General features: G+C 40.4%; 1 protein-coding gene across 1 annotated transcript; it reads left to right on the forward strand.

Annotated features, from left to right (window-relative positions):
* Nucleotides 1-26700, forward strand: FAXC (failed axon connections homolog, metaxin like GST domain containing). The gene is made up of 6 exons (XM_062572718.1): nucleotides 1-269; nucleotides 935-1070; nucleotides 8010-8206; nucleotides 15335-15552; nucleotides 24190-24306; nucleotides 25968-26700. The coding sequence occupies exons 1-6, from the start codon at nucleotides 1-3 to the stop codon at nucleotides 26255-26257; spliced, it is 1227 nt and encodes a 408-aa protein (XP_062428702.1). The 3' UTR covers nucleotides 26258-26700.
* The last annotated feature ends 1129 nt before the right edge of the window (nucleotides 26701-27829 follow it).

Here is a 27829-nt window from a genome sequence, read left to right on the forward strand (position 1 = left end):
ATGCCCTGGGGGGTCGGGCTCGCCGCGCCCCGCTCCTGCGTGGCGGACCTGAGCCGCAACCGCAGCCTGGCGCTCGGCTGGTGCGCGGGCCCCGAGGAGCCGCCGCACGCCCTGTATGGGGGGGACATCGTCGCCTTCCCGCTGCCCGCCGCCGGCGGCACCATGGCGGCGCTGGGCTCCGACTCCTGGTGGAAGAAGACGCTGTACCTGACGGGCGGCGCCCTGCTGGCCGCCGCCGCCTACCTGCTCCACGAGCTGCTGGCCATACGGTGAGCGCCGCGAAATGGCGGCGGGCGCGGCGCGGCCCGGCAGCCGCCTGCGCGCAGCGCGGCCTGCGGCAGAGCCGCGCCGCCGCCGCGCAGCCCGCGGGAGGCGGCGGCCGGCCGCGGGCAGAGCCGCAGCGCCCGGCGGCCCTCGCACGTGCTGAGGGGAGCTCGCCCGGCCGCTGCGCGCCGGCAGCGCGGAGGCGCCCGTGCGCGCTGCAGGCGCGGGGCCCCGCGCCGCGTTCAGCCGTGCTCCGTGCCGCCGTTTTTCCGCGTTTCGCTCGGCGTTGGCGGCGGCGCAGGACGGCGGCCGGCTCGGCGCGGGGGTCCGTGCGCGTCCCCCCGGGTCGCAGGGGGGCGCGGAGGCCTGGCTCGCTGTTCGCTTGTTCTCTGCGTGGGCTTCGTGGGCCTCTTTGCCGGGTGTCCGGCTCCCCCTGGTGTGGAGCTAGCCGAGCTGCCTGCCTGCCGCGGCGGTGAGCGCTTTTGAGCGGCTCCAGGTCCAATGAGTAACAAAACCGCAGTAGTCCGTTAAGGGAGGATGTACGTTCTGCTTCAGCCCGGATTTCTCCTTTGTGTATTTAACTTACTGATGCCTGAAACACACTTTTTTTTTTTTTTTTTTTTTTTTTTTTTTTTTTTTTTTTTTTTTAATTCCATTCCATTTTTGACAGGAAAGAGCAAGAGGTTGATTCAAAAGATGCTATCATACTGCATCAATTTTCAAGGCCTAACAATGGTGTTCCAAGTTTATCTCCTTTCTGTCTGAAAATGGAAACTTACTTAAGGATGGCTGATTTACCCTACCAGGTAAACTTACACATTTTCCCTTTACATTGCTATTATTTATAATCGCATGAAATTGCAAATATAGGGGGAAAAAAACAAACAAACAAACTGCCTCATGGAAGGAGATGTGTATGTATATGGACCACTAGGTGGGTAGACTGCTGCTTGCTTTTCTCTGGTTAAATTTGGATTGTAACCTTTAAGGATATGACTTGAATAAACAGAGTGGCCTGAACAGCTCTAGATTTAATTGGTAAGGCTAAACTGAATGTTAGAAATTAATTTTGGTTAGAAATTCTGAAGGGGGAGAACAGTCTGGAGTTTATTTAATGCTAAATGATAACCTTAAAACTAAAACAATGTTGTCTGGTCTTTGATTTTCACCATGTTTAAGAGATCAAGATTGCATAGTTGAATTTTCTTATTTTCTCTGAGAGGTTCTCTCCTGTGCTCTCCTTGGAAGATGTGTATTCTGTTAATTTAATCTCCCTTCACTGATGCTTCCTGTCTCGTGAAGGAAGCTAGAATTGTTTGTAGAGGTCGTGAATACTGCATTTCAGTAGTGGCTAGGTTCCTGTTGAGCAGTATCTAATACCATCTTTCCATAGGGAATGAAGCCCTGGCTACTCCAGTGAATGAAGGATACAAGAATATTGAATCTAGCTCTCTTGTTTGTTCACGTCAAGGTTTAGTTGCGACGCCACTAGTTTGGCTCACAGTACATTGCAGTGTTGGCAGACAGGTTATACAGAAAGCACGCTCTTTGAAATGCAGGATGAGTAGTTCTTGCTGTTTGTGATGTATGTGCATCATGTGCATTTAAGATGATAAAACAGTAATGATAAATATGATACGGATCCTAGGTGGGAGAAATGCGGGAGAAATGTCTCTATATTTTTTTAAGTGGAGTAAGTTTGGGATCTTACTTTATCTTAAAGGAACTGAGCTCTAAGTAAGTTGCATGCTCATCTTAGATGGGTTCAAATTCCTTTTTTTTTTTTTTTCCTGCGTATCAAGCTGTTATGAAGAATGCTCTGTTTATGTCCAATGTTTTATGAGGGAAAAACAACCTCCTTTACAATTTCTAACGTATTTGTGTTTTAATCAGATCAGAAGATGGATGGATATCAAACACCTTTACCTTTTAAGGCATGAGTTTTAATGCTCATCTTAAAATTTAATGGTACTTGAATCAAGTACTGCAGTATATGGAAGGGAGATTTCTAGCCCACAGGATGTATTTTCCTCAGTTTGGTTTACAGAAACTGTGAGATACTGACGTTTGAACAGGGCCAGAAGAACTTAAGCTGCATTGCTTCTCAAACCATTGTAATATGGGTAGAAATTGCACATTTGAAAGGAAATTTGTATTTTTGGTGAGATCTGTGTTCTTTCCAATTTTGTGCAGTTTGTGCAGTTCAGAGGTTTGGAATGATGAAAGTTGCTCTAGTGGAAAGTAATTAAAGTGACAGTTTAAAAGATAATTGTCACAGAATTTGATTATTTCTGGAAAGTAATGTTCCACATTTGTATGATTCAGGATGGAGTCTTTCAGAAAGCAAATACTGGAAAGAAGTGAATCACTCAATCTTTTGGCTAGAGAAGGATTTCCAGAGGGTTATTCTCCCTTTTTTATTTTTGATATGGAAGATCAGCATTGCTCTCTGTTGCCTATCTCTTTATCCCTATCCACTATACGAACAACTAACTAGCTGTGAGCACAGTAAGCTGGCGTACGTCAGCATGACCACCAAGAGCCATAGTCCTGCTTTTGAGTCTCCTTTGGCTGCTTCCTTTTGCCTCTCTTCTGTCCTTTGCCAGCACATGTTTTTCTGCACCACATGGCAAATCTGATTTGGAAATCCATTAAGGTCAGAACTGACACAGCCAGAATCATGAACAAATAGCTTATTTAGTTTTAACCAGATCGTGTCCCCATGCTCTCTGCTCGCCATGCAGATGCTGTGCTGACACAAGGAGGTGGGTGGATATCTGGGGGTAAGAACAAGTGCTGACTTTTATTAACTTAACTTAAAACATTTGTGGAACTAAATCTTGCTTTCAGATAGTTGAAGATGAGGAGGTTGAAACCCAATCTCTGAATGCACACTGCTTGTTGCCTGTCTCCTTTTGCAAGTGATAATGTGGCAGGTAATTAGGTACTATCTTGAATTTGATACACACAAAAATATTCTGCATTATTGATCTGCTATGTTGAAGAAAGTGGCATCAGCGATCTTGGCTGCAGTGTGTGGTGGCAGTGCTGCTTTTGGTAGCTGTCATAGGCATCAGATGAGATGACTGCTTGGAGGCATGTGAAATGCAACTGTCAGCCCTGCCTTCCACAGGAAATTTGACTGCAGTTATTGAAACAGATACCTGGATTTTAAGAGTTTGTGTGTTCTCTGTTGCAGTCCAGTCTTTTAAACACACAAATGTTTTCAGCCTATCTCATTTTAGAGAACCTTCTCCACAGTGTAAATTGAAATACTATCTTTAATTTTGGTCTTCCATACTCTATAAAAAGTGGAAATACAAGAAAATGGAGGAAACCAGGAGGAGTCAGTCCTCTCCTGGCCTTATGTTGACATGGGGCCTAACCATGTTTTGATTAAGTCACTAGGTCAAGCTAATGCTTACTCTGCTAGAGCAAACCTTATTTTAGGCACCACAAAGAGCAGTATTTAGTAGAAGTGGCACTGCTGCCTTCAGGTCAGCTTGTCCTACCTCACTTTATTCTGCTCAGTAAAGCTGTTAAGGTAGACTTGTAGTTATCTGTTAGGTATCTAGATGACTGTAGTTCTTTACAGCAGATAGGTGTATGGGCTCAGCTATTGTAAGAGCATGCTCATCCTTTGTTAGGTTACCAACCATATATAGCATTTTAGAATTGAAGCTTTTTTTAGAGGTGAAGGTAAGCTTATGAGCTGAGGAAACAACATTTTTTTTGAATGAAATAAGCAGAGATTCTGTTTCTGTCATTGGGAATGCAGTACTGCTTCGGGCTGTGAAAAGCAGAGGAGGATAGAAACAGTCAGAGGAGTAGACTATAGCAGGAGATTAGGAATGCCTCTTAGTTGGAGGGTAGAAGATGAATGGCATGGTTTGGAGCTGGAATTAATAGCTGATGGGGAATCATTATCTGAAGAATTGTCTATATTCAGATATAGACAATTTCTATACCCAGAGACTTTTTTTATTATTATTATTTTGTTCCTTCATCACTGTGTTACCAGTAGGCCACATGACGGAGACACTTGATGGGCTTCCCATCAGCTGATTCAGTTGTTGCCTGCACTGCTTGGCTAGTTTGGCTGGCTACCACTACCAACAGGTTGCCAGGACCACTTCGTTTGATGAATTCTCTCCAGGCCCGTAGTATCAATTCTCAGTATTACTGATTCTTCAGTAATACTGAGGCCAGTATTACTGTTGCTGGGTTGTCCTCCTTGTCCTGAGTGAAACACTTGATGTTTCCAGTTCTTTGTTACAGCTCTGCTGGTGTCGGTGTTTTGTTGTTTCTCTCATCCCTTGCTGAGAGGTGACATACCGTGTGTAACTACTACAAGCAGCAGTTGCACTGAGTTACAGCTGAGTGCTGCACAGTTCTGTTTTGAAACTGAACACCGAATAAATAATACCATGGGCTGGGCTGGTTCAGTGCTTCGCTATGGAGGGAAGCAAAATTGTTACTCCCTTGTTGTAGTAGCTACCATGACTTAACCTGCGCAGGGGGTTACTCACCATGTGAGAGGGCATGGACCAGCAACTCTGTGCACTGGCGGTGAACAGGAGTAAGGCAAGCCTTCGAAAGAAAGTGCTCACACACTCGTGGGGATCATTGCAGAGAAACTCTGGCCACGGTTCGTGCAGTGGCCTCTACCACAACTACCTCTGTAGTTGTGCTGTGGGTCATCACCCTCCTGCAGATTAGGTTGCTTAGGAGGAAGGGTTTGAAAATTAGGTGGAGAAAAGGTGTTTCTAATCAAAAATTTCCTGACTGTTTTGTGGAACAAAGATTGTGAACATTTTCCAATTGTGACTTACGTCATACAGATTTTACTCTTTTGATTCCTTGTGCTTTGACTTTAGTGTACTAGAGTACTGAATAACATGCTGTGTACCACAAAAAAACTTTTAATTCCATTTCTCTTCTCACATGCCATTAAGTGTAGTATTCCAAACTTTTTGCAATCTGAATTGCTTCAAACAGATGTGTTCTTGCAATATCTTTAGATTTTTTTGAAACTGTATTTCTAAAATAATTCAGGCAGCCCTTTCCACGTTAGCGTTAATACTGTAACCTAGCTGTTTTTCAAAGTGTGTGAATCTGATGCTCTTCTTCATAAAGTTTGTTTTGAAGGAGCCCATCTTGGGTACTTGCAGAGATCTTTTGGGTGTTATCTCATGGATATTAAAGTTCTGAGCATTTATGTAATCTGATAAGTATTAGCACAGCGGAAATGTGCTGTTTCATATGAGGTCTGTGAAAGTGATCACCTCTTTGAGAAGATGCATGAAGAAAGGTAAGATATAAGCAGCAGTTATTGAAAATTTGGAGCCTTACTTCTTCTGTATAATACTGTAAAATGATTCCAGGAGTGCCCTATGCCATTTTGTTTATAAATTCCTCTATAATTGAGCTTCCCAGGAGCTCTTATTACAGTTGCTTTGCAGGCTGCAGTTAATGTACTATGAGAGGGCTTTTCCCTGCTTTGCAGCTGGACCAGTTTTTAAGTGGAAAGTTAATAAATATTTGATGGTAGTTAGTAGCAGCTATAAGGATACTAAAGTTTCAAGCCTAAAAATACCTCCTTCAGAACAGTGGATATAAGAACAGTGAAACTGAACGTTTGTCCATAGATTAAAATTTTCTTAGCTCATCAAAAGATACTTCCTATTTTTTCTGATAAACTGAATGTAATGAAACATGAAAATCCTGAGCAGTTTTTTAAGTTTACCTAAACCAACTTTTACATAGGAACCTTAGCTCTTAATTAAGCTTTTGAAAGTGCAATACAGAACTTTTTCTACAAAGTATGTGTATATATGTGCTTGAATAAGCATATATTTGTATAGAAAGAACTTGCTTTTTCTGGAATGCAGAGGATATGGGCTATAATAATTGCAATAATAATAGAGTAATTGCAGTGTATAATAAATATATTTTAAAGTTCAGCAGCTTCTGCAAAAAGTCAGTGTTTGTGCATAATAAGGGAAATCTCTTATTGAAAGGCTGCATGGACCTTAAATAGAGATTAAATCAGCAATGTTCAGTGCCACATAAACACTTTACATTTCTTTAGAAAAAAGTTTGTGATTCTCTGTTGAATACCTAATGAAGTATCCATGGAAATGTATCTGTTAATTTGGCCCACAAAGAAGGGCTTTTTGCTTGAAGGAGGGGCGTAGAGGATGAAAGGACAGGGCAGTGTTCTTTAAGCTCCAGGTGTTCAGCAGTTGTAGTGTTTTCCCCATTGACCAAACTAATGACCCCCTTTCCACCCATATGTGCAAACTAGGTGGATCCCATTGCTTTATTCATCCACGCATAGATTCAGTAGATGAGACATTATGTAACTGGCTACTCCTACCATAATATTTGTTTGGGCAGAAATCCCAGAAGGCACTACAACCAGAAGGCGTTGCGTTCCCAGCAGTGTTACCCATTTCTTGTGTTTTGATCCAAAAGGGAAGAGCTTCTGGAAATGGCCACATGTTCGTAGTGCGTTACACATCCATGTTTTGAGCTGTAGCCAAGAGGTTGTGTGTTCAAAGAGCAGGACGGAGTTGGAGTTGCATTCTGTTGTGTACTCTCGGCTGCATAAGGAGGTATCTTAATCAATCTTAATGGTTTTATGAAAAGTAAATATTTTAGACCCAAATAAATCAACACAAAACTGCTAACCCTAAACCTTCAGAGATCAGGAATTAGACTTCAAAATACTTAGACAGAGGTATTGAGTTCGGAGCCTGAGTTTTGTGAGTCTTTATGATTCGTGTTTGAGCTAGGATTTTTTTTCTCTTGCTAAACAACAGCTCACCGTGACTTAAACAAGAAGGGAAAAGACAGGACAGGACAAGAAACAAGAAGGGAATACAGTTCTACCTTGTGTCTCTAATTTGGAAGAAACAGAATTGAAGTCAAATACCTGACTGATCACATTTTACAAGCCAAGAATTCCTGTAGAATTTGTCAGATGAGAAATACGTTTTCTATTTAAGTTCCGTGTTTCACCTTTTCCAACTGTAAAATGCAGAGAATACATGTTATTCCTGTAGGAGTGTTACATTAAGAAGACATACTGGTACAGCAGTAGACTAATGCTATACTCAGCGAAGGTGCTGAACTCCTGTGGATCCAGTTGTAATAAGTATATCTGTAAATACTTGAAATTTCAAAGCTATGGTATTGTAGGAGCATGTGTAAGGGCAGATTTGCCGTCTGCCTAGTGAGGAAATGGAATGCATCTCATTGTACAGTTGTGGGTATGTGTTTGATTCTCAGAGCTAATGCAGCTTTCTGGGAGAGGTAGTGGATTAATCATTGCGAAGTACTTTCAACATGAAAAGTGTTGCTCTATGTAAAAACCAAATTTAGTGTGATTTCTGTGATTAAAAACTTGCTTAGAATATTGGGCCCAATCTTCTGGGAGATTGGAGCATCTCCAACCCCTTAAGTAAGTAACTCAGTTCTTAGTAGTATTAAATCACACAACCTCTAGTATAAAAGTGTTGCAGGACCTGGAAATAGCTATTTTTGTATTTTCATATAGAGTAATGCTGTTGCTCTAATTCAGTAGCTACCACTAGTAGAGAGAGTATTGATTTTTTTTGAATATTTATTAGATAATGTTGCCTTCAAAACATAGAAAATTATTAAAAAAGCTTTATTTTGATATAAACAGACTCTCAAGGGCCTTTTTGTCTGTATGTTTGTTTACTTGCTTTTTTCCTTAGAACTATTTTGATGGAAAACTTTCCCCTCAAGGGAAAATGCCTTGGATTGAATACAATCACAAAAAGGTGTCTGGCACTGAGTTCATTATTGACTTTTTGGAAGAGAAACTTGGAGTGAATTTAAATAAAAACCTTGGTCCACATGAAAGAGCTGTTTCCAGAGCAGTGACAAAAATGGTGGAGGAGCACTTCTATTGGTAAGCTTGCATGGTAAAGCTAGTTCTGTTCTGATGCTATCAAATCTGCACCTGCACTTTTGTCTGGAAATGTATGCTTATTTGTTTTGCATAAAACACAGAAACTTGATTACTAATTTCACAAGTCTCTTCAGTCTAGGGAACTGGTGCTTCTTTCTGCTCATCCTAGCATGAATAACATCCTAGCATGAATTAGAAGTAACTCCTCTGGGAGCTACAGTAATGTGTAGGTGAAGGAAAGAATCATGCCCTTTGCCCGCAACTTTGCGGAAGGGCACAACAGTGGGCTCAGTCCTGTTACCTATGGCCTTCATAACTAGAGAAACAACCTTGTTAATAAAAAGCTAAAAATCAAGATGACTATATACTTTTATGGTTTGGCAGGGGAAAACTCCCCCAAAATCCAGAATTTGGAGTTAATCCAAAATACTGTGTTCTTACAATTGCCAGCTTTAATTATCTGTGTGTATGTGGTGTGTGTGATTACAATATGTATTATTACCTTTCTTTCAACACAGAGTACTCCTGTTAATACGTATTGTTACCCATAGTGCCATTTGGTAGGATACAGTATTAGTCACAGTATCCTGAGAAGTACAGTATCCAACTGAAGTACTTATAGGAATGAAAACCTAAATAAAACTGTTGATACTTAATATACTTTTCTCTCATCTTTTTTTTTTTTAAGTATCTTTTTTCTTTCCCCCCCCCCCATCACCCTTTACATTTCACTCCTTGCTTAAGTGTCCTTTCAAAAGTGGATTCACAGAAGTAAAGCACGGACATTGCATCTTGGATTCTGCACTGGATACCTCTACAGGCACAAGGCTTTTTCCCAATAGTTTGCTTTCAAGCATGCATTTAAGCCTGTGTTCTACTAAGTCTTAACATTTGTGTTACACTTTTTATCTTAAAAAAGTATGATCTAAATTGACTATATTTGCCTGTTTTTTTTTTTTTTTTTCTTGTTGAAGATGAACAGCAATATGTGTACGTGTAGCTCTTCAAGTCATTTGTAGTGTTCTGGGAACAATTTTAGCATTTAGTAGACAGATTTAAATGATGTGGTTTAGAAACATAATCTCTCCCTTCCAAAATCTGACCTTTTTCGATTATACCCAATCTGTAGTGACATATCCTCAAAAATCTAATTACTGTTCCCAGACTTAGGTAGCCTGCAAATGAGATTGTTTTTTTGTTGCTCTTTTTTTCTAATTAATGTGGCTGTTGAAGGGAAGATAAGGCCTTTTAATCCCCTAATGCTCCATCTCCTTCCCTTAATATTGGTTGTTTCATGGTCTGCCGACTTGCTGCTTTAAATGTAACATTATTGATAAGAAACATACACACATACTGCATGTCTTAATTAGAATCACTCTTTCCTTTGTGAAGCTCTTGGCTGTCCAGCCACACTCCCACTGAGCTGACTTGGCCACTGAGCACGAAACAAGGGAGGTAGGGGGGAGGTACTGCAAATCCAAGTGTTGATTCAGAGAGATGGCATTGAAAAAGATGGACAAAGCTAAAAATTAAGAATTAAGATGTATCTGGGTGTATTTCTGTGTGGCCTTTTCTGTTTCATCCTAGGGGTAAGTTTCACTAAGGTGCATCCTTGGCTTGTGTTATATCCTTGTTTTATATCCTTGCTCTACAAGAGGTACGCTACATTGATGCGATTACGCTGCGCCTATTCTCTATAGGGGGAAAACCCGCAGGCCAGAATGATGGGATGTCACACATGTGTTGATGCAATTCGTGAAAAAAAAAAACAGCTTTGACCATCATGTAGTTACACCAAGACAAAATCAGACCTTATCTCTGCAAGACTGAGTTTTTTTACCTGACAGAACTGCATTCATGATGGTGGAGTTCTTTCACATTGCTGATTGAATCTTTCCCCTTCCCAGCAGACGTTTACGTTTGGTGTCTGCAGATCCCACAGTGGTGAAGTTGACAGTGATAGATAGCCCTTCTGCAAATAAGAGTTAAAAAATCAAGGGCAATGATATAAAATATGATTAATGCAATTTAATTGCCAGCAGCATGCAAAGTAGTTTAATCATAAATAAATAATACAGTATTACATTTATTGAATGAAGAAGCAAAGTACATCTTGTGGTGTGTTGTCTCTGTATGGAACTGATCCTGATGAGTGCTCAGCATCTCCTCATGAAATGTTTAGTTTCAGCTGAGCTAAGAGCTTATCTTCAGCAGCAGCTCCAATTGCTTGGTACCTTTTAAAGGTAGAAATTGCTGCTTTAGTTAGAGTTGAGATCAAGGTAGGGCTTTGGTGAATCTCAGCCTGTGAGCCCTTAGGGGTTAGGCTGCAATGTCTGGCAGGGGGCATAGAGAAAGACGGTGAGTGAGCATACCTGTGTTAGCACAGGTGTTAGAGCGCATCCCTGGGATGTGTGAGTGACTCGGAGCAGGTGCTGGAACTCCTGACCCTGGAGAATGCCAACTATTAGGCCTTTTCTATGCTTGACTGATACAGAAGAAAAAGCCGGCTAAGATGAGTTGGTATTAGGCCAAGTGAGCAGGGAAGAGATGGAGGCAAACTGGTTCTGCTGCCCAGATAGTGGTTTCTTATCTAAGGTCTTGGATCTGTGCTCAGGTCATATGAGTTGCGGAAGTCTTAAGCTGGGTCATTTCCATCTCAGCCATGTGCAGAAATCAGTGGGCTGTTAGGTATCAGCTGGGTGCCACACAGTCACTCTCAGGATGCTCAAGTGTTGACTTTGTGGTGTATCCATTGCTCTTTAATGGGATCAGACTTTCTGTATAAGAAAGGCCAGATGATACCTGATTTCTGATTCTTTCTGATATTTGCACGCTGGGCTAGTCAGTACTGCAAACATTAAAAACCAGGTGAACTCTGGAAATTCCTAGTGCTTGGGAGGCTGGCTGTAGCTAGCAAATGCTTTTTAACACTTCAATCTTAGGAGAGGGATCTCAGACATTAACACTAGTGCGAAGATAAAGCTTTGAATATACAGCTTAGCCAATCTAACCCGTTAGATTGGTTAGTTGTATTGTCAAACACAACCTTAGTGATTTTTTTACATATATTTATGCAACTCATTGTTTGTTTTGTCTTGCAAGAAGACCATATAAACATGACCTCTTACCTCATCTAAGCTGCCTGTGCAGTGAGTGTTTGAAGAACAGGAAAAGCATGATATGATAATATAAGTGAATCTGACTTTGAAATTCAAACTTGTCATGTATTAAATGTGATATAACTGATGTTTAAATACGTCAAGATTAATTATAATAGTGCTGTCTCTCTCGCTGTTGGCAATGATGAGTGTTGAATACTGCTAGCATCTTAAAAGTCATTTACTCTGAGAAGCTGCATAGCGGGCAGGGTTTCTACAGCTGCTTGTTGAATGACTTCGTTAGAATCCTTTCATATATTGAGAAATTCCTGCCTTCATGCTTTGACTTTACACAGGATTTAGATGGGAAAAATATCCTCCAGTTCACATCACCTTGAACACCTCTCCCTTGCCTTGGTATTTTTTTTTAAATCTTAGTTTAGGGATGGTAAAAAGCCACTGTTGATGAATCACTTTCTCCGTCTCTTCTTCTAGTTTTCATGATGAGGCCAAAGCTCCTGTTATACTTCAGATTTGCTCCTCCCCTGTAATGTTACTCTTTAATGTGTTATGGTTGTAGTTGTACTCTTAAGATTCATACAAATGTTCTGACACAAATGGAAATTCTAAAATTTTCAAAAACCCTCAGTTCAGGCAAATGTTTCAAATAATTATATGATCACATAACTACTAACTCTGAAAACTATATAATCATGCTGAATTAGGTTACATAGACTACCTGATTTCTGGCATTTCTTAACTTTTTCATAACTTTGATAATATTCTATTTAGATAACCTGGGGCAGAGGGATGATGTGTGGGATTAAATACAGAGGAGCTCTTTTTGCTGGGAAGGACAGAATAGTCTACCTTTGCATATAATAATTTTGATCAAGTGCCTGGTAAAGCCAGTTTTAAAAGTGGTTTTAACTTTGTCTGTAAATCTGACCCTACTTTGCTTTCCTGTGCTCAGGACCATAGATTTATAGGAATAAACTTGGTGATTGTCTGGTTAGCTTCATGGGTTTCTTCACCCATGAAAATCTGAGATTTGGGACTTGTGACAACTTTGTTCATTGAAAGCGACAGGCACATGTCTAAGGCTACGTTTAACAGTTTAAGCTAGACAAGAATACCTAAATCCAGTGGCATTCTGCTTTCACTGCATCGCTATTCAGATTGTCAGACACTTCATCTGGTCTCTGCCTCTTCCACATCCAAAAATTTTCTACCCCAGAGCTAGCAAGTGAGCACTAGGGAAATGTATTTTTGTTTTACAGCACAGACTAATTGGCTTTGTGGGAAACCTTATTCATCCTGTCGCCCTAAATTAAAGCTGTCCTAGACATGGTTGATTATTCTTGGTGCAGTGCCAGCTAACTGGTGAGAGCCAGGCCGAACAATAGTCATGGCAGCTCTACAGGGTAAAACTAGTTGTGTGCGACTGTAGTGATTTTTCTGAACTACTCTAGCAGAGTGTCCTCACTTCTTTTTTGTTTTGTTTTGTCTGGTCTTGTTTTTCTTCCAGTGGCCAGTTCTGTTGTCTTAAAGCAACTAGTTTGTGTTGCAGAATTCCCAGGTGAAGCTGATTTCATATGGACTGGGGAAAGAGTGTTCTTGTAGTGAGACACATAACAGTGTGTTTAGAAAATGAGATTTTTCTTAGCTTATTAAAGTAATACAAATAATAGCAGACAGCTATAGAAAATACTTGTAGTTATTTCCTAATGTTAGCATCAAGATCAGATTCTTTCTTCCTGTTAAAAGTTGTGTCTGTTCAAGAGATTTTGTCCTTTCGCAGACCTGTGAAACAGTAGCTCTGAAATGTTCTGCATTATCAAAGACCTGTGCACTTTCAGCCCAGTTTTATTTCTGTCTTTCTTAATTTGTATTTTACCTTCTATATCTGTTGCCGGAGCAGAACAGTGTTGCACCTCATCTCTTAGCTAAAGTTAGTATTTCCAATATTTCAGTACCTGTTTACTCCTTTGCTTGCTAGCTCTGTGTTCTTCCTTTTGCATTGGTGCCCCTTTTTAAATTTGGCATTGTCTCAAGCTCTGCTTTGCTGATACTCACCCAGCAACTTCAGTATAATGCATTATTTTGAAAAATAAGAAGGCTAATGTAAAACATTTTTATTCAAAAGGTTGTATTGAAGTGTATGAAATGTCATTGGAATGTTTTTGTCATATTAATATGATACAAGAGGTTGTGGAGAATTTTGTTGAGGGGAAAAAAGCCATCAAAAACATAGCAGGCACATTTTTGTTCTTTATTGTTTATGCATTTGCAGCAAATCATGCACATTCCTCACCATTACTAACTTAGTGAGATCAATGAGTAGAAGACATTTTTCCTGTAGTAGACAATTTATAATAGAATTTAAAATGCCTTTCATGCTCTGCGTTGCTGGAATTGTAAATTTGAGCTGTAAGTTTTGCTTTGTTTTTTTTTTTTAAGCTGTTATGGCAAATATTCTCCTTTTACCTCATGCTAATGGTAATTAACACACAAAGAATGTGATAAAACAGCTTAAAAGATTAGAACTTCTTTGTGGTGTAGAAGTAGTTGTTTTGTGATCGGAGTGCTGAGTTCAGCTTCTGTTTATGACATACAGGAGTTTAATAAAACACGTGTAAGAAATATACAGGAGTTGCCCAGATGATTTTGCTTTGTTTATTTCTTAAATTGTCTGATCAGCATAGACACTAAGGAAATAACATCAGATTAGAAATATGTGCAGTGGTTAAAACCAAAGTCAATTAGAAAAACTGAGTTCTGATCACCTTGGAAACTCAAGCATTTAATATTGCATTAATATTGCATTAATATTGCAATTTTTGGTATTTCAACTTTTGTGTGTAATGTCACTTGTTCGTTGTATCCCTGTGAACCTGTTTTCCTACAGTCTCAAATGTGCAAGTCCACTTTTAGATTTTTCAGTTTGGAAACTGCTTAAAATACCATAAAATAATGGTTATAAACTCCCAATGTTTCTGAGGCCCTGTTGGCTTTCATATAGTTGTTTCATTTACTTGGAGATGTGTCTAGCTTTTTTTCCAATTTCCTGTGAAATTAGTGACAGAAGTTGCATCGTCTCTTTTGTTTCTTCATAATGCCTATTATTGGAAGATACTAAATGTTAGAAGAGTTATTATTTCTTTTTGCCTATGTTTATTAGCTAGCAACAGCAATAAACCAATTTTTTCTTTCCCTGCTGGAGCAATAAAGAATAAAAATTCATGTTAGGGAATAAAAATTCTAGCTGGTTAAAAAGAATTTTGATGAAGAGTTCTTTCAAAATAATATGTTTGCCATTCAATGAAGCTGAAATACAACAAAGTCCTTTAGAAATATATCCCATCTAAGATCAACATCATTTTCAGGAGATGAAAAAATACAGAAGATAATTAATTTAGCAATGAACTCTTCAACTGTGTGTGGGCTTTTTTTTTTTTTTTTTTTTTTTTTTTTTTTTTTTTTGGTAAAGGTTGTGTCATTGCTAGTTTCTGTGGAGAGCAGAGACCTTTTGAAAAAATGCCTGTTAAAAGAATATTTATTTTGGGGCAAGGTTGCTTCACTGATAAGTTTCAATCATGCAGAAATTGGGGGGAGTAGGTCAGTAGGAAAGGATTCCCACTTGCTCAGGTCTGTGCAGTCTGTTGACTGTCTTCAGCTAATAAATCTGTTTGACACAGCATTTTGTTACTGTAATTTAGCAAAATTTTGCAGCCCTATTTATGTTTCAATGGGAACCTCATTTTTCCTTAAAGAAGTTGTGACTTCTTGAGAGACTAAACACCAGGCAGCCTGTATAAGTGTTGGAAAACCAGTTGTAGTATCTAGAGTTCTCACTGACAGTGTGAGTTGCCATCAAGGTCTGCATTTTACCAGAAACTAGCTCTCCATCAGGGCAATGAATGCTCAGTACTGAGAAAGTTCTCTGTCTAACTTCTGTGAGAGCTATTGAGTAGCGGTGATAGGCTGTCTGGGTATTGCACTGTTATAACTTATTTTCCCATCCTTCCAGGACTTTAGCATATTGCCAATGGGTGGAGAATCTCCATGAGACACGAAAGATGATTTCAGTGTGTGGCCCCTTTAGTGACTTGCTGAAGTGGATTCTCTGCCATCTGACAAAAGGGATTGTGAAACGGGAAATGTACGGCCATGGCATTGGCCGCTTCTCTGAGGAAGAGATATACACCCTGATGGAGAAAGACATGCGATCTCTAGCAGGCCTTCTGGGTAATGTACAACGAATTACATGCATTCTGCTTCTTCCTAATCCTTTGTCTGCATGATTAGATGGACTTTATATGCTTCCTGTCAGCCTGTGCAAAACCTCCCGTTTTGTTCCCACATTCACAAATAATCTCACTTTTGTCCATAGGTGGAATACACTTTAGTGCTGTAATTCAGTGTCAGGTTCATTCTTGCAGGGACAGTGTTTCCTTCCTTGCTGTTTGCTTGTTACTAAATTGTGTTCCTAGAGGGATGAATGTGCCATCTGATTTCTTTGCTAAGCACTTGATATTTCTATGTAGAGCAACAGAATGTGACCTGTGATTTTGGAACAGCATTTTGCTATGTGAATTTAGGAAAATGCAGTGTTCAGTTCTGGAAATGAAACCTCTTATTTATACTCTGGGGAATCTCGTTTCTCTTAATGGAACTCATGACTGTTTGATGGATCATTATGAGGCTGTGGTTTGAAAATCCTTTGCAGAAGTTATTTTTATGAGCTAGCATGTGTCATATTTGGTTGGTGTTAGTTAGCAGCTTTATTCAAAGCTGCTGGAGGAGATGGGTCTATGTTATCAGAATAATGATAACAACAAGCGTGGCTTCAGGTTTGTTGATTAGTGTGGGTGGATCTTTTAGAGTTAGTCTTAAGGTTGACCTCACTGAGCTAGAACCGTGTGAAACACTTTTCTGTTGTGTAGCCAAAGCCGAAATGCGTACCAAAGCTGTTTACCTTGTGCTTCACACCTTGCAGCCTGCAGACCTCTAATCACATAATGCTTTTGTGTAAAGTCAGAATTTCGAGGAATTAGTTTGGGGAAGATTGTCCCTTTCTTTGAGCTTGTCTCTCCCTATATCCCTACATACTTACAGAGAGCACTGAGTAATCTTAAGCCATAAATGAAGAGAGGTGGTAGCTGCATAGTTACTTTGCTCACAGTTATGATTCTTCTAAAGAGTTGGCTGAGCAGATGGTCAGAAAGATGTCTGCCAGCCCTGTCCTCATTCCTGTACTGTTCCTGCACTATAGAGGGAGGAGAGATTGCATATGCTCTAAATAGGTAAGTGTAGGGTGGATGGGAAAAGCAAGGGTGAAGATAGTTCAGCAGAAAGCAGAAACTAAGTGCTTGCTGAAAAAGGGAAGGAAGAGACTTCAAGGCTGGCAGCATGTGGATAGATCCCACATACATCACATTGTGAGGGAGCTGGAGAAGGTTTGACCTATGACTTGTAAGTTCAGCAGAGCCTGCTGGTTCTGGCCGGACAGTCTTGACAGGCTGAGCTAAGGGATTTTCAGCAACTATTCTAAAGTCTATTCTAAAGTCATCCCTATCTGCCAAGAGTAGACATACATACATAGTTTCCAAGAGAAAACTGAAACAATTCCTGAACACTGTTAAGAGTCTTTTGATTTCTTTGTTTAGAGTGGTTAGGGTGCTCCCATGCATCTCCCACACCCAATTTCTTCATACTGCTGAGTACTGCACAAATTACAGACTATGGTAAGATAGATGAATTTCAGTAGCTTAGTCTGATCATTCTTAGTTTTCTGATCTTTCCCTTGGTCCATAAACATGTACTAGAGCTAAGACTAAAGCTCTACTCAGAGTCATCTTAGCCCTCACTGTGTAGCAGATGGTCCTACAGAAGTCATGAAGATATGACAAATTGAACTGAACCCTTTTCTATTTGTAACCATTACTGAGTTTGCATTTCTATAATTACTTTTCAGGCAGTCCCCCAGATCTAGCTGCATCTTTCTGTCTCTGGAGTCTACATCGATGGTCAGATTTTATGAAAGGAATCATTAAATCATCTAGACAGATCTCTGTGAATCAGACTGTTAGTTTCTGTCTGGAGGCCAGCGTCTTGTTTCTGGCTAAAGCCTGTCTTTCTGAAAGGCATCCAGTTTTGATTTGAAGATTTCAAGAGCTGGAGATGCCACCGCTTTCATTAGCGATTGGTGACAGCTGTTAATCACATCAAAATCTGCCCATTTTAAATAGAAATTTGTCTATAGACTCTCGGGTGGCCTCTATCATCTCTTAAAGATAAATGCTATAATCAAATTATCTCTCAATCTTGGTGGTGGTGGGAAAAGTAGGTGGAAGTCTTCAGATATCTCCATAATGTATTTTCTTCATCTGTTGAACCCACAAAAAATGCCCAAACCAAAACAACCTCCCCCCACCCCCGAACTGTCTCTATCAGTCTCCCATTCACTAGATACGCTTTCTGTTCCCTGCTTCTAGATATATATCTTTGTACTTGTACTATTTTGCTTGTAGTGGCCCAGTTTGTGACTGTCCTGGTTGTCTTATTTGCCACTGTATCAGTTTTTTAATTCTGTGATACATATGTTATCAGCAGGCATTTGTATTTACTTTCAAGTTATTGATGAGAATGTTGTGCCTTGCATATTTAAAAAAAATCTTGATGGACAGTTGCTGAATTCCTGTTACTTTACTACTCTACCAGCTGAATCTTGTGTGCTTTTTTCATGTTCCTCTCTGAAATGGGTGTCAGATTAGTCAGTGTTCAATAATTCACATAAATTGTATTTGCCCTTTTGATTATTGGTGCATTTTTCAAATCTTCTGTAACTGCCTTGATTTTTCCGCTAATATCAATATGTTAAAATTTTTATCCAACCAGCTCTTCATGGTTCTGTCTAGATAACTGTGGCTTCCACATAGTATCCTGGGGTGGGGATTGGAAGTGAGGTGAGTGACTTATAGCCTCACTGGAGACTCTCCTGTTTCACTGGGGTTAAGAAATGGTAGTCAGTCGGCTTAGTGCCTGCAGAAGAGTCTTTGCAGATTCCTTTCCACATATATGTGCACATGTGTTTTCCCAGAAGATAAAGCAGTTGGGATTTTGACTGTTAATTAGGGGGGCAATATTAAGAGCTTGAAAAGGATGTCTATAATGCAGAGTAGCTGCATGTATCAAACTGCAGCTGCCAGTCATCAGGCATATCAGATTAATTTAGTGCTCTCTATTTTTTAACAGAAAAAAATACACATGGGAGTGCAAATAACTTTTTTAAATTCCAAGAGCTGCTTCTAGAGAGTGATAACTTGGCAGCTGTCTGGTCTTGTGACACTCATTTTGACATTCCCAGAAACAATGTTTTTTTCCGTTCCATTTCTGAGAATCATCATTTTTCTTCGCCTCTTTTCCTTATTTCCTTGATAGACTCCTCCACGTCTCTCATAAAAATGAGAATTAGAACTAATCCTTCTATGGTGGACCACCCCACCCCACTGGTATCATCTTGTATGATCTTGGTATCATCCTGCAGTCTCTAAACTGCAAATACATTTTCCTTGTATTGTTTAAAAATTATATTTACCTTATTCCTGATAGTCATATATCATCATGGCAGGATTCTGAATCTGAGTTTTAATATGCACTGTTAGAGGGGGCATTGGAGAAGGTAAAACTGGAGTGAAGAACATGCCTCTCATCCCAGAGGGCTTTATTGTGCCTGATTCAGTGTGGTTCAGATCCTTAGACTGTATCTAGGTCAGTGAAGTTAAAGTGGAAGACCTGAGATAAACACAGGCACTGGGGACTGCAATGCAGATGGAAGTGGAGTTTCTTTCGGCATTGCTATCCTTACACTGAGCTGACTCCTGAGGGAGGCCCAGCTGCCATGCTGTGACTCCCTGGGTGCAGGCAGCATTCATTGCATTTCTCTGTAACATATTTCCTGCTTTTCTCAGTAAAAAGAGTACATCTTTGCCTAACTTCTAAATAAGGCTGAACAGGGACTGCTCTCTGGCCTGAAACCAAGTGGCCCAACACGGTTTGTTTGCAGCAGTCTGAACTCCCGCTGTCTCCCCCTGCTACTCAGCAATAAAAAAGGAGGCACTTCCTAAACCAGTTATTAGGAATGGCCTCTGACATACGTTATCTTCAGTCTGTGCACAGACACTACCTGAAACTTCACCCGGTGCATGATAGCAAAAATACCCAGTCTGAATGACTGGGCTAGTGCTTGAATTCTGTGCCCTGGTCCTATTTTGTTTACTAGTCTAGAAGTAGGCAGTGTTTGCTATCTCAGAGCTGAGCTGAACTGGAAGGTAGCATAGCTCCATGGTCCTGGTCTGTGGTCTGGACAAATGTGCCCATGAGCAAGTTGGTTGTATACTGTGAGTAGAAAATCCAGCTCAAATGCAACTTCAGCTTCACATGTAAGAAGATGATGAACCTTGTGTTGCATCCATCCATCCATGAGCTTTGCGGTAAGTGCCTGTCTGACTTTACAACTTACCAGGAGACCTTAGTTGCCAGCCTCCAGCGATCTCGGCTCCACCTTGATCTACAAGGTAGCTGCACGCCAGTGAAGGCAGGGAGTGCAGCAGCAAAATGCCGAGTCCTAAATGTGTCCTTAGGTGTTGAATACTGAAATTCAGGTGCCAGGTCCATTTAAGAAATCTCTCTGTACTTTGTGTTTCTGCTGTGGGTATTGTGTGGGCCAAACAGTGCTCTCACACTTGGTATTGCTGACCCTCTCCCTTCTGTGGGGCTAGAGCAGTGCAGATGGCATCGGAGCCAAAGAGGCAGACACAGGAGGGGAGTTTTTGTTAGAGTTGCTTTTTGTTAGTAGGCAGAGCACGTAGAGGGTGGGAGGTGATAGAGGGCTAGCTAGAGTTCAGTAGCTCAGCGTTTAAGGTGTGTGCGTGCGGGGTGGCAGGCACATGAATGAAATCAGAGGCTTAAAAACAGACGTTTCTGCTCTTAGGAAGGTCCATAGAATAGAGGTGGGCTGTTCAGCCTCCATCAGAGTTGCAGCAGGTGTTATGAATAGTTAAATACCCCATTAGGCTAAAGGAAACTGCCGATTTTGTAGTTTCTTGTATCACATAGGAGATTTTTGTTCTTGCTCCTGATCCAAATCAAGCCCACTAAACATTTTAAAGTAGGCCCATGTCTTAAAGGTTGTAATTATAAAGCTCTGGGAAGGAAGGGATAGAAAAAAACTTCTGGGGTGAGAGTTTAGAACTGACTGCAGCAGCTTCCCAGTAGGCTGAATGTCTAATTCTTTTGGGATTTTTTTTTTTCTACCAATGTGATTTCATGCTCAAGTTTTGGCATTTTGAGTCTTTCATAGTCATACAACCTGTGTACAGTGTGAGAACCCTAAATGCCGTTCTGATACAGAGGTAGACAGGGAGTGTAAAATTTGTGGTTATTTTAAAGTGTAATGTTCCTTTATGCTCAAAAGTGATAGTGGGAGGCTTTGCTGAAAGTGCCTGTTAAATCTATAAAAAATACAGCCTTTGCCCCCCAAACTGTAACAGCTAATTAGGAAGAAGATCTGATTGCTTAATTTGCTGATTTAAGAGAGGGTAGGCAGGGAAGAGAGGGGATCTGGACATATGGTTACATGGACTTGCAATATAAAAAATGTATATTTTGGTAACTATGTAGAGGTAGCAAGTGGGTAGGCAGAGTCCGTGAATGTTTTGGTCCCTGTTCAGCATTCTTACCTGGCTGCTGGTGTCAGGCTTTTGGGTAATGGAGGACTCTGCATTAGGAGCTGTGGGGCAGTGGCTGCCTTAGCTGGTTTTTGAAGGGCATTTAGTGTTTTGTGGAAGGCAGCAGCGCTCAGGGCTGAAACAGGGTTTGATTTGGTTACCCTGGCTGTAAGCCTCTAATGCTGTTTGAAATGCCCTGCTGTAGCCCTCCTGGCTACTCTGGAAGGGTGCAGGTCTCCCATAGTCCTGAGTCACATTAATTGGTTGCATGCGGGTGTCCTACGGCAGGAGTAGACACCTCAGGCCAGGGTTTCTTGACCCAGTGCCAATTCTTTTTTAATCCTGTGGCGCATGTGATCATAAACACTGGACCTTTGCACTGCCATACTGCTGTGCCGTATACATGTGATCCAGCTCAGGCATGGTCATGTGATTGCACTTCTGTAGCATTAGCCAAGGGATGCAGTAAAGTGCTTTTAAGATTAGTAGCATTATACCACCTCTAAGAGGGCGGACACTGTGTAATATAGCATAAAAGTAGGCACTGAGAGATGATACCTGATCTGTCAGAAAATCTGGGGAAAAATTACTCTGGAAAATTGTGTAAGTAGATTTGAGCTGGTAGGACTAAATATACGTGGGGATGTTGTGAGATGACTTATAACCAGATTTACTGTTTTATGAAAGCACAGCTTTATGTCGTCTTCTTCCCCTTCATTTTCACTCCCTTCAAAGAAAGAGGTGTTGTATACATGGAATTGCTCTATTTACAGGAGAAAGGGATGGCTCAGCTCTCACCTTAGTTGAAGCAACATCTAAAATGCTGTATTACTTCCAAACACATCATCATTATGAGCTGAGTCTGGAGCTCAGTTGTATGGTTTTGAATTTTCCTAGTGTTGGCAAGTGAAATGGCATTTTACATAGCATATATCTGTGGTTTGGGGACCAATTTTTGAGCTGTGTTTGAGATCAGTGAGTGCTAGGCACCACATAAATACTAAAAATATCCTTTCAACATTTACCCTTTACATAGTTTTCAGGAAATAGATAATGAAGCTATGAAGAGTTGGAGAGAGTTTACTCTATTTTAAAATTGCATCTGACATGCTATAGAAAGTTACTGTTACTGCTTATTCCTGAGCACTTCTTTGTTACGTTATAGTACAGAGAGATAAAACCACTAAACCCACTTGATAACCCTAACATTTAATAACCCACTGAATTGCAGGCAGTTTATATCAGACAGAGGAAGAAGGTTCTAGGGAGCTGGCATAACTGGATTTGGAGAATTCAATTACATGCCACATCTCAGAGTTTATAGCGCTATGGGCCAAGGGAGGGACAATTCAATCCTCTAACCTGATCTCTAAAATACAGCATGTTTCATTTGTATGTTCTGTTTGGGTCTTTGCTCAAGTTTCAGTGCCTGTGCTGAAGAAGCAAACTTACACTGCATGTTTTCTTGGTAATGCTGTCTTTGAAATGTAATTTTCTTCCTTATCTTATTTAGTTACCCACTTATTTGTACTGTGTACCTGGGACCTTTCATGGTGGTCAGCTCCCAAGAGAGCTGGGCAGGATACCGATGCAGAACAGGCAGATGTCTCTCTTGCGTGTAGCCTGTGGACCAGGATGTTCCCATGTGGTTGTTTTTGTTTGCCTACCTGCACACCTGATGAAAATGCTGTTCTTTGGTTCCTGCCGGTTAGAGGTCAGGGGGAGCTGCACTGGTGGTAGGTGAAATGAGCTGGCAGTCTCCTTTTTGTGCTTGCTGAGGCACTCTTTAAGTAAGGTAAAATGCCATAAAGTTGCCTTTGATTTGGAGACCTGTGTTGAGTGGCAAAAGGCTAGAGTAAGGCTGTCTGCAGCAGGTGTTCATCCACCTCTCTCTGGTCCCCATAGGGAGCAGGTCTGTGGGACTGCTAATGAGTGGGCAGCCTGAATTACCATTTCTCTCACTGCTGACAGAGGCGCCTCTTCAAGCTGTTTGAATCATGGCCCTGACAGGAAAATTCATCTTGCTAAGCTTTAGCTGCTCACACTGTAGATATCTGGGCTAATCTTTGCCTGGGGTCCCAGTATAGGTCAGCAGGAGATGAACACTGCCAGGGCATGGGCTAGTTCACCATCTAACTTGAAGAGATACTAACTTGACTGATGATAGAGGGGAGTCCAGGCAATGTGCTTATCAAGACTTTTTTATAGGGCTACAGCTGTGGGACAAATCACACTGTTCAAGGCTAGAGGAACTAAGAGCAAAATACCTTCTTCTTTTTTGCTGTAGTTAAGGCAGTGGGATGTTTTCAGGTAGTGTGGGGAAAACCTACTTTGCTGTTGTCTGAGGCGCTTGTCTCTTAAGTCTCTCCAGGGCTCTCATTTTGGTATCTTTCACAGGCACACTGTATCTATATTAGGGCTGAAACTGGAAATAGTTTTGGGGAGAGGGAAAGGGAGGAGTCTTGTCGCAATAGTCAGAGCAACATACCATGTGAGAAGGTCCTTAGCGAACTTCTTGAAAGCTCCAGGCTGCTGATTCCTGCCTAGATCTCTGTCCTGCTTTTAGATACATTGGCGTTTTTTCCAGTAACTACCACTCCTACTGATAACATCAGTTTTGATCTGAAAAAGCACTGGGAGAGGAAAGCTTTGGGTACCACTTTCAATTTCAGCATGATCGGAGGGATGACCTGAAACTGGATCAGCGCACATGGGAGATGCAGGGTGTGACTATCTTCCTTCCGCAAGTGCATTCAACATGGGAATGATTCTGAATCCACACCAAAGGAAATCATGCTTTCAAGCACCTGCTGGTTGCAGAGATGATTTTAAACACAGCAGAACTAGTATAGGGTGTATCCTTTGCCTGCTGTGATGAGCAGAGGAGGTTATTTGGCCAGTTGCTCTATAACTGGCCTACTTATGGAAGTGGTGGACACAGGGGGAAACCGGAAAATGAATTTCACCTGAAAGAACAGCTTTGGAATGATATCAAGTCCCTGTCTTTGAATCCTTATATCTTAAGGAGCACAAAGGTTTTCAACTAAATCATTTCAGTAAAAAGATGTGTTAAAAGTGTAGTCAGGGAAAGATCCAGTTTTGTACTGGGGAAAAGTGACAGGCATTCCACAAATGTTTGCTATTGTATTTATAGGTGACAAGAAATATATTATGGGACCAAAGCTTTCCACTGTTGATGCCACTGTCTTTGGACATCTGGCACAGGCAATGTGGACACTACCAGGGACTAGACCAGAGAGACTAATCAAAGGTAAGAAAGTTTAAATGATCTCTGATGAAAATCACACGGTGGCATTTGCTGTGTTTAAACTTGGAGCACCTTGTAAGGACATTTGAAGATTACAGGAGCACTTGAACTACATCATGGGCTGTTTCTGCCTTTGATATAACATTTGTATTTTATAATGTTTTCTCTTCCAATTCTTGTTTGTCTTCACCTTAATATTATACATAGTAACTGTTTCTATTCCTGTACTTAATGATTTTCCTGTTTAACATAGCAAAGACTGAATTCCTTTAAGGAATGAATATTAATAAGGTGTGTTAGAAGATGGAAGTACTGCTGTGAGCCAGATTCTGCTGAGTAGTTTCATTGAACTGTGGGTTCTGCTGTTCCACTGAAATTAGAGCCTTTGTTGTTAATAAAGATACAGAATAACGAAAGAATCCAGCCTGACTTTGGAGTCACTGTGTTTTTGCATGAATTGGCAGCCAGCATACTTCCTTTTTTTAATTTAATTTTACTTTTTTCTTTTCCTTTCTTGTGGAGTGATAAAAGCACGTGAAAGCCCAGTGGAACCATCTTGGCATTCTTTTTCAGAATAAAATCAGACAGTATGAAAAGTGGGAAGAGCTAAGGAGAAGGACATGAAATAGTTATAAAAGGATTGAATGTTATCTGTAGATCTATTCTGTGCAACAAATAGCTAGCTACTAAAGGAAGCATAGACTTGCTTATTGTTAAAACATTGCACGAGCTAAAAATACTTGAGATTGTTTAATGGGGACATAAATATTGTCTATGCAGTCCTTTTCCCTTCTGACCTCTGAGGGAATCACAGCTAAAATTTTGGGGAGTCCATGAATTCCAAGAAGAAATACTATGTTTGTTGACCAAAATAAATAGATGATAAAGAATGTAAATACCCCAGGCAGTATGTATGACTCTACCCGTACAGCTGCTCGTGCTGTGCTATATTGAGAGTTCTGGTTTCACATACATATACACATTGCCTTGAATGTGCTGTGACTACTTTGTTCTTCTTTGAAGTTCTTATAGTTTCTTCTGACTAAGCACACTCTCATTAACATATGTGAATATATAAATATAAAGCATAGTATACTGATGTGGGCTAGAAATACTGAAAGGTGAGCCAGTGACCACATAAAAAAATCTTAAAAAGTGCCAATTTTATCGTGTGGGCAATGCTGCCATCTGGTGGTGCAAAACCAAACCATTATCCAAATTCAGTATATTTTAATAAATAAATAAATTGCATATATTGCATATATGAATTGGAAAAATCCTGTCTTTGGAAACCAAGTTCCGGCAAAATGAGCAATAATTTTTGTTTTGAACAACTTGTAATACTAGAATTTTGTTCTCGTGAACAATTTCTGTGAAGGTTGAATTTGGGATCATTATTTTGCTACATGTATTTATGTTTCTTTCTGTGTAACCCTTCTTATTGTAGGTAGATTAATAATACGTATTTTTAGTTACATTAAAGTTATAAGCAGTGTCACAAAGAACTGGCTGAATCTTGGCCTTTTGAAACAAGGTTTCTGATGCCTCTTTGGAAAGAACTTGCATAATTTATTTCCAAAAATCTTTAAAGTGCTTCCACATCAGAAGGCAAGTCATGGTGACTTAGTGACTAGATGTATTTACTGGAGTCTGTTGTGTTGCAGGTGAACTGATTAACCTTGCTATGTATTGTGAAAGAATAAGGAGGAAATTTTGGCCAGAATGGCACCATGATGATGATAATACTCTGTATGAATCTGAGGAAAGCAGTGAAGCAAGCAAGACTCACTCTCCCTTGCAGGACTTCAGCTTTTATTCAAGGACAGAAACATTTGATGAAGAAGGGACAGAGAACAGCATTTCTCATACCCCCGACACAGATTACACTGGACACTCCCTCTTTGATTCGGATGTGGACATGGATGACTGCCGAGATCAGGAACAATGCAAGTGATGTGTACAAGCATCTCCCCTTTTGCACACATGCTGTTTCTTGGGATCAGTCTGATATATTTTTTTCTCCAGGTTTTAAAGAGGCTTGTACCATTTTGGAAGAGATCATTGTGCTTGATATGGCTATCACATGCTACCTGGACTATTTCAACCTTATTTCATTTTGTGTAACTGTTCAGATGGAACCAAGGTAAACAGTTATTTAAAACACACATGAGAAAACTGGAGGACTGGAGGGCAATGGTACTTTTCAATCTACATTTTACTCTTATTGTAAAACGGATTCCAAAATCAGGTGGGAGAATCCTTCAAGAAGTGGAGTATTTTTAAGAGCTGGTTTGTGTTGAGATGTTATCTTTGCAGAAATGGGCTGAGAACAAAAAGGGAAAAAGAGTTACTGGTACACCCTTCTCCCTTGGAAGTAAAAAATGATGCAATATGGATTTGGCAAAGTTTTGGGAGGCTTTTAGTTGATGGCTTCCTATATTCTGGGTGCATGCTATTGCAGAATGTATGCAGGAAAAAAGTGCTCCTAGTTATTTTGGAGACGGTTGAGAAAAGCAGGAGGAAAACATGTTGCTAAAGAAGGCAGCTTTTTAATGTTTCTTGTTCTTTGCAGAAGTTTGAAATCTCTGTTCTAGAATGTTTTTATTCAGAAGAAAAATGTTAGTTTTAATAGATAATCTCCCAAACGCTCATCTGGACAGTGTGTTGGCCAAAGCCTGCCTGAGGTACCTAAATATCCTCTATGTTTTGAATAACTATTATGTTTTTACTTTCTGGCACTGTCTATTGTCTGTTCTTGCCAGACACTGCTAAAGAATTGGGATTTATTACTAAAAGTCTAGTGCATCTCAGGAGTAGGTGCTTTACGTGTAAAATTTGAAAAACCGTTTTGGCTGCTTCTAGGTCTGGGATGCTGTGTAAATGCGAGATGCTGGCCCAGGCAATCAGATGCTTTAGAGCTGGCTAGGAAGGTGCTTCAGTGAATGTCCTGCATTGTGCGGGCTTTATAATGTGCAATTCTTAAAGGCAGTGCATAGGAGCAAGCTGTGGTAGACAGCTGTGTCAGTGCTACAGTCGGTGAGGGTTCCCTGGTGCTGAAGTAGTAATCTGAATTGATCTTAAGGTATCCTTGCTAGCACGTCTGTGAATCTGGAAAACCAAATCAAGAATCATTGCACAGGTGCTGATGTGCCTTGTGTTCATGTCTCCCTAAATGCAGGTTCAAAGTCAGAATAAATTTATTGGATTTACTCACCTGTGTGAAGTTAAGCATGAACACTAACGATGTTTGGCCTTGACTGATTGATTTGAAGCAGAAAAAAAGCATATGGAAAATAAGGACAATTTTTGTCTTTGTAAACATATGAATAAGATCAGATATTTTGCCTGCAAACTTGGACAATGGCCCTTTAAAAATATTTTAACTTTAGCTTTCTTGGTGATTTACATTAATGAGGCTCCCTCAATAAAAAATTTTATAAATGTTGGTTGTGTCATGGTTTCTGGGAAGAGACGAGACAGATAAATGCCTTGGAATATAAATTGTTGGCTGTCTTGATAGTCTGGA

Source organism: Rhea pennata, chromosome 3, assembly GCF_028389875.1.
Source record: "Rhea pennata isolate bPtePen1 chromosome 3, bPtePen1.pri, whole genome shotgun sequence".
In the NCBI taxonomy this organism is placed as follows: domain Eukaryota; kingdom Metazoa; phylum Chordata; class Aves; order Rheiformes; family Rheidae; genus Rhea; species Rhea pennata.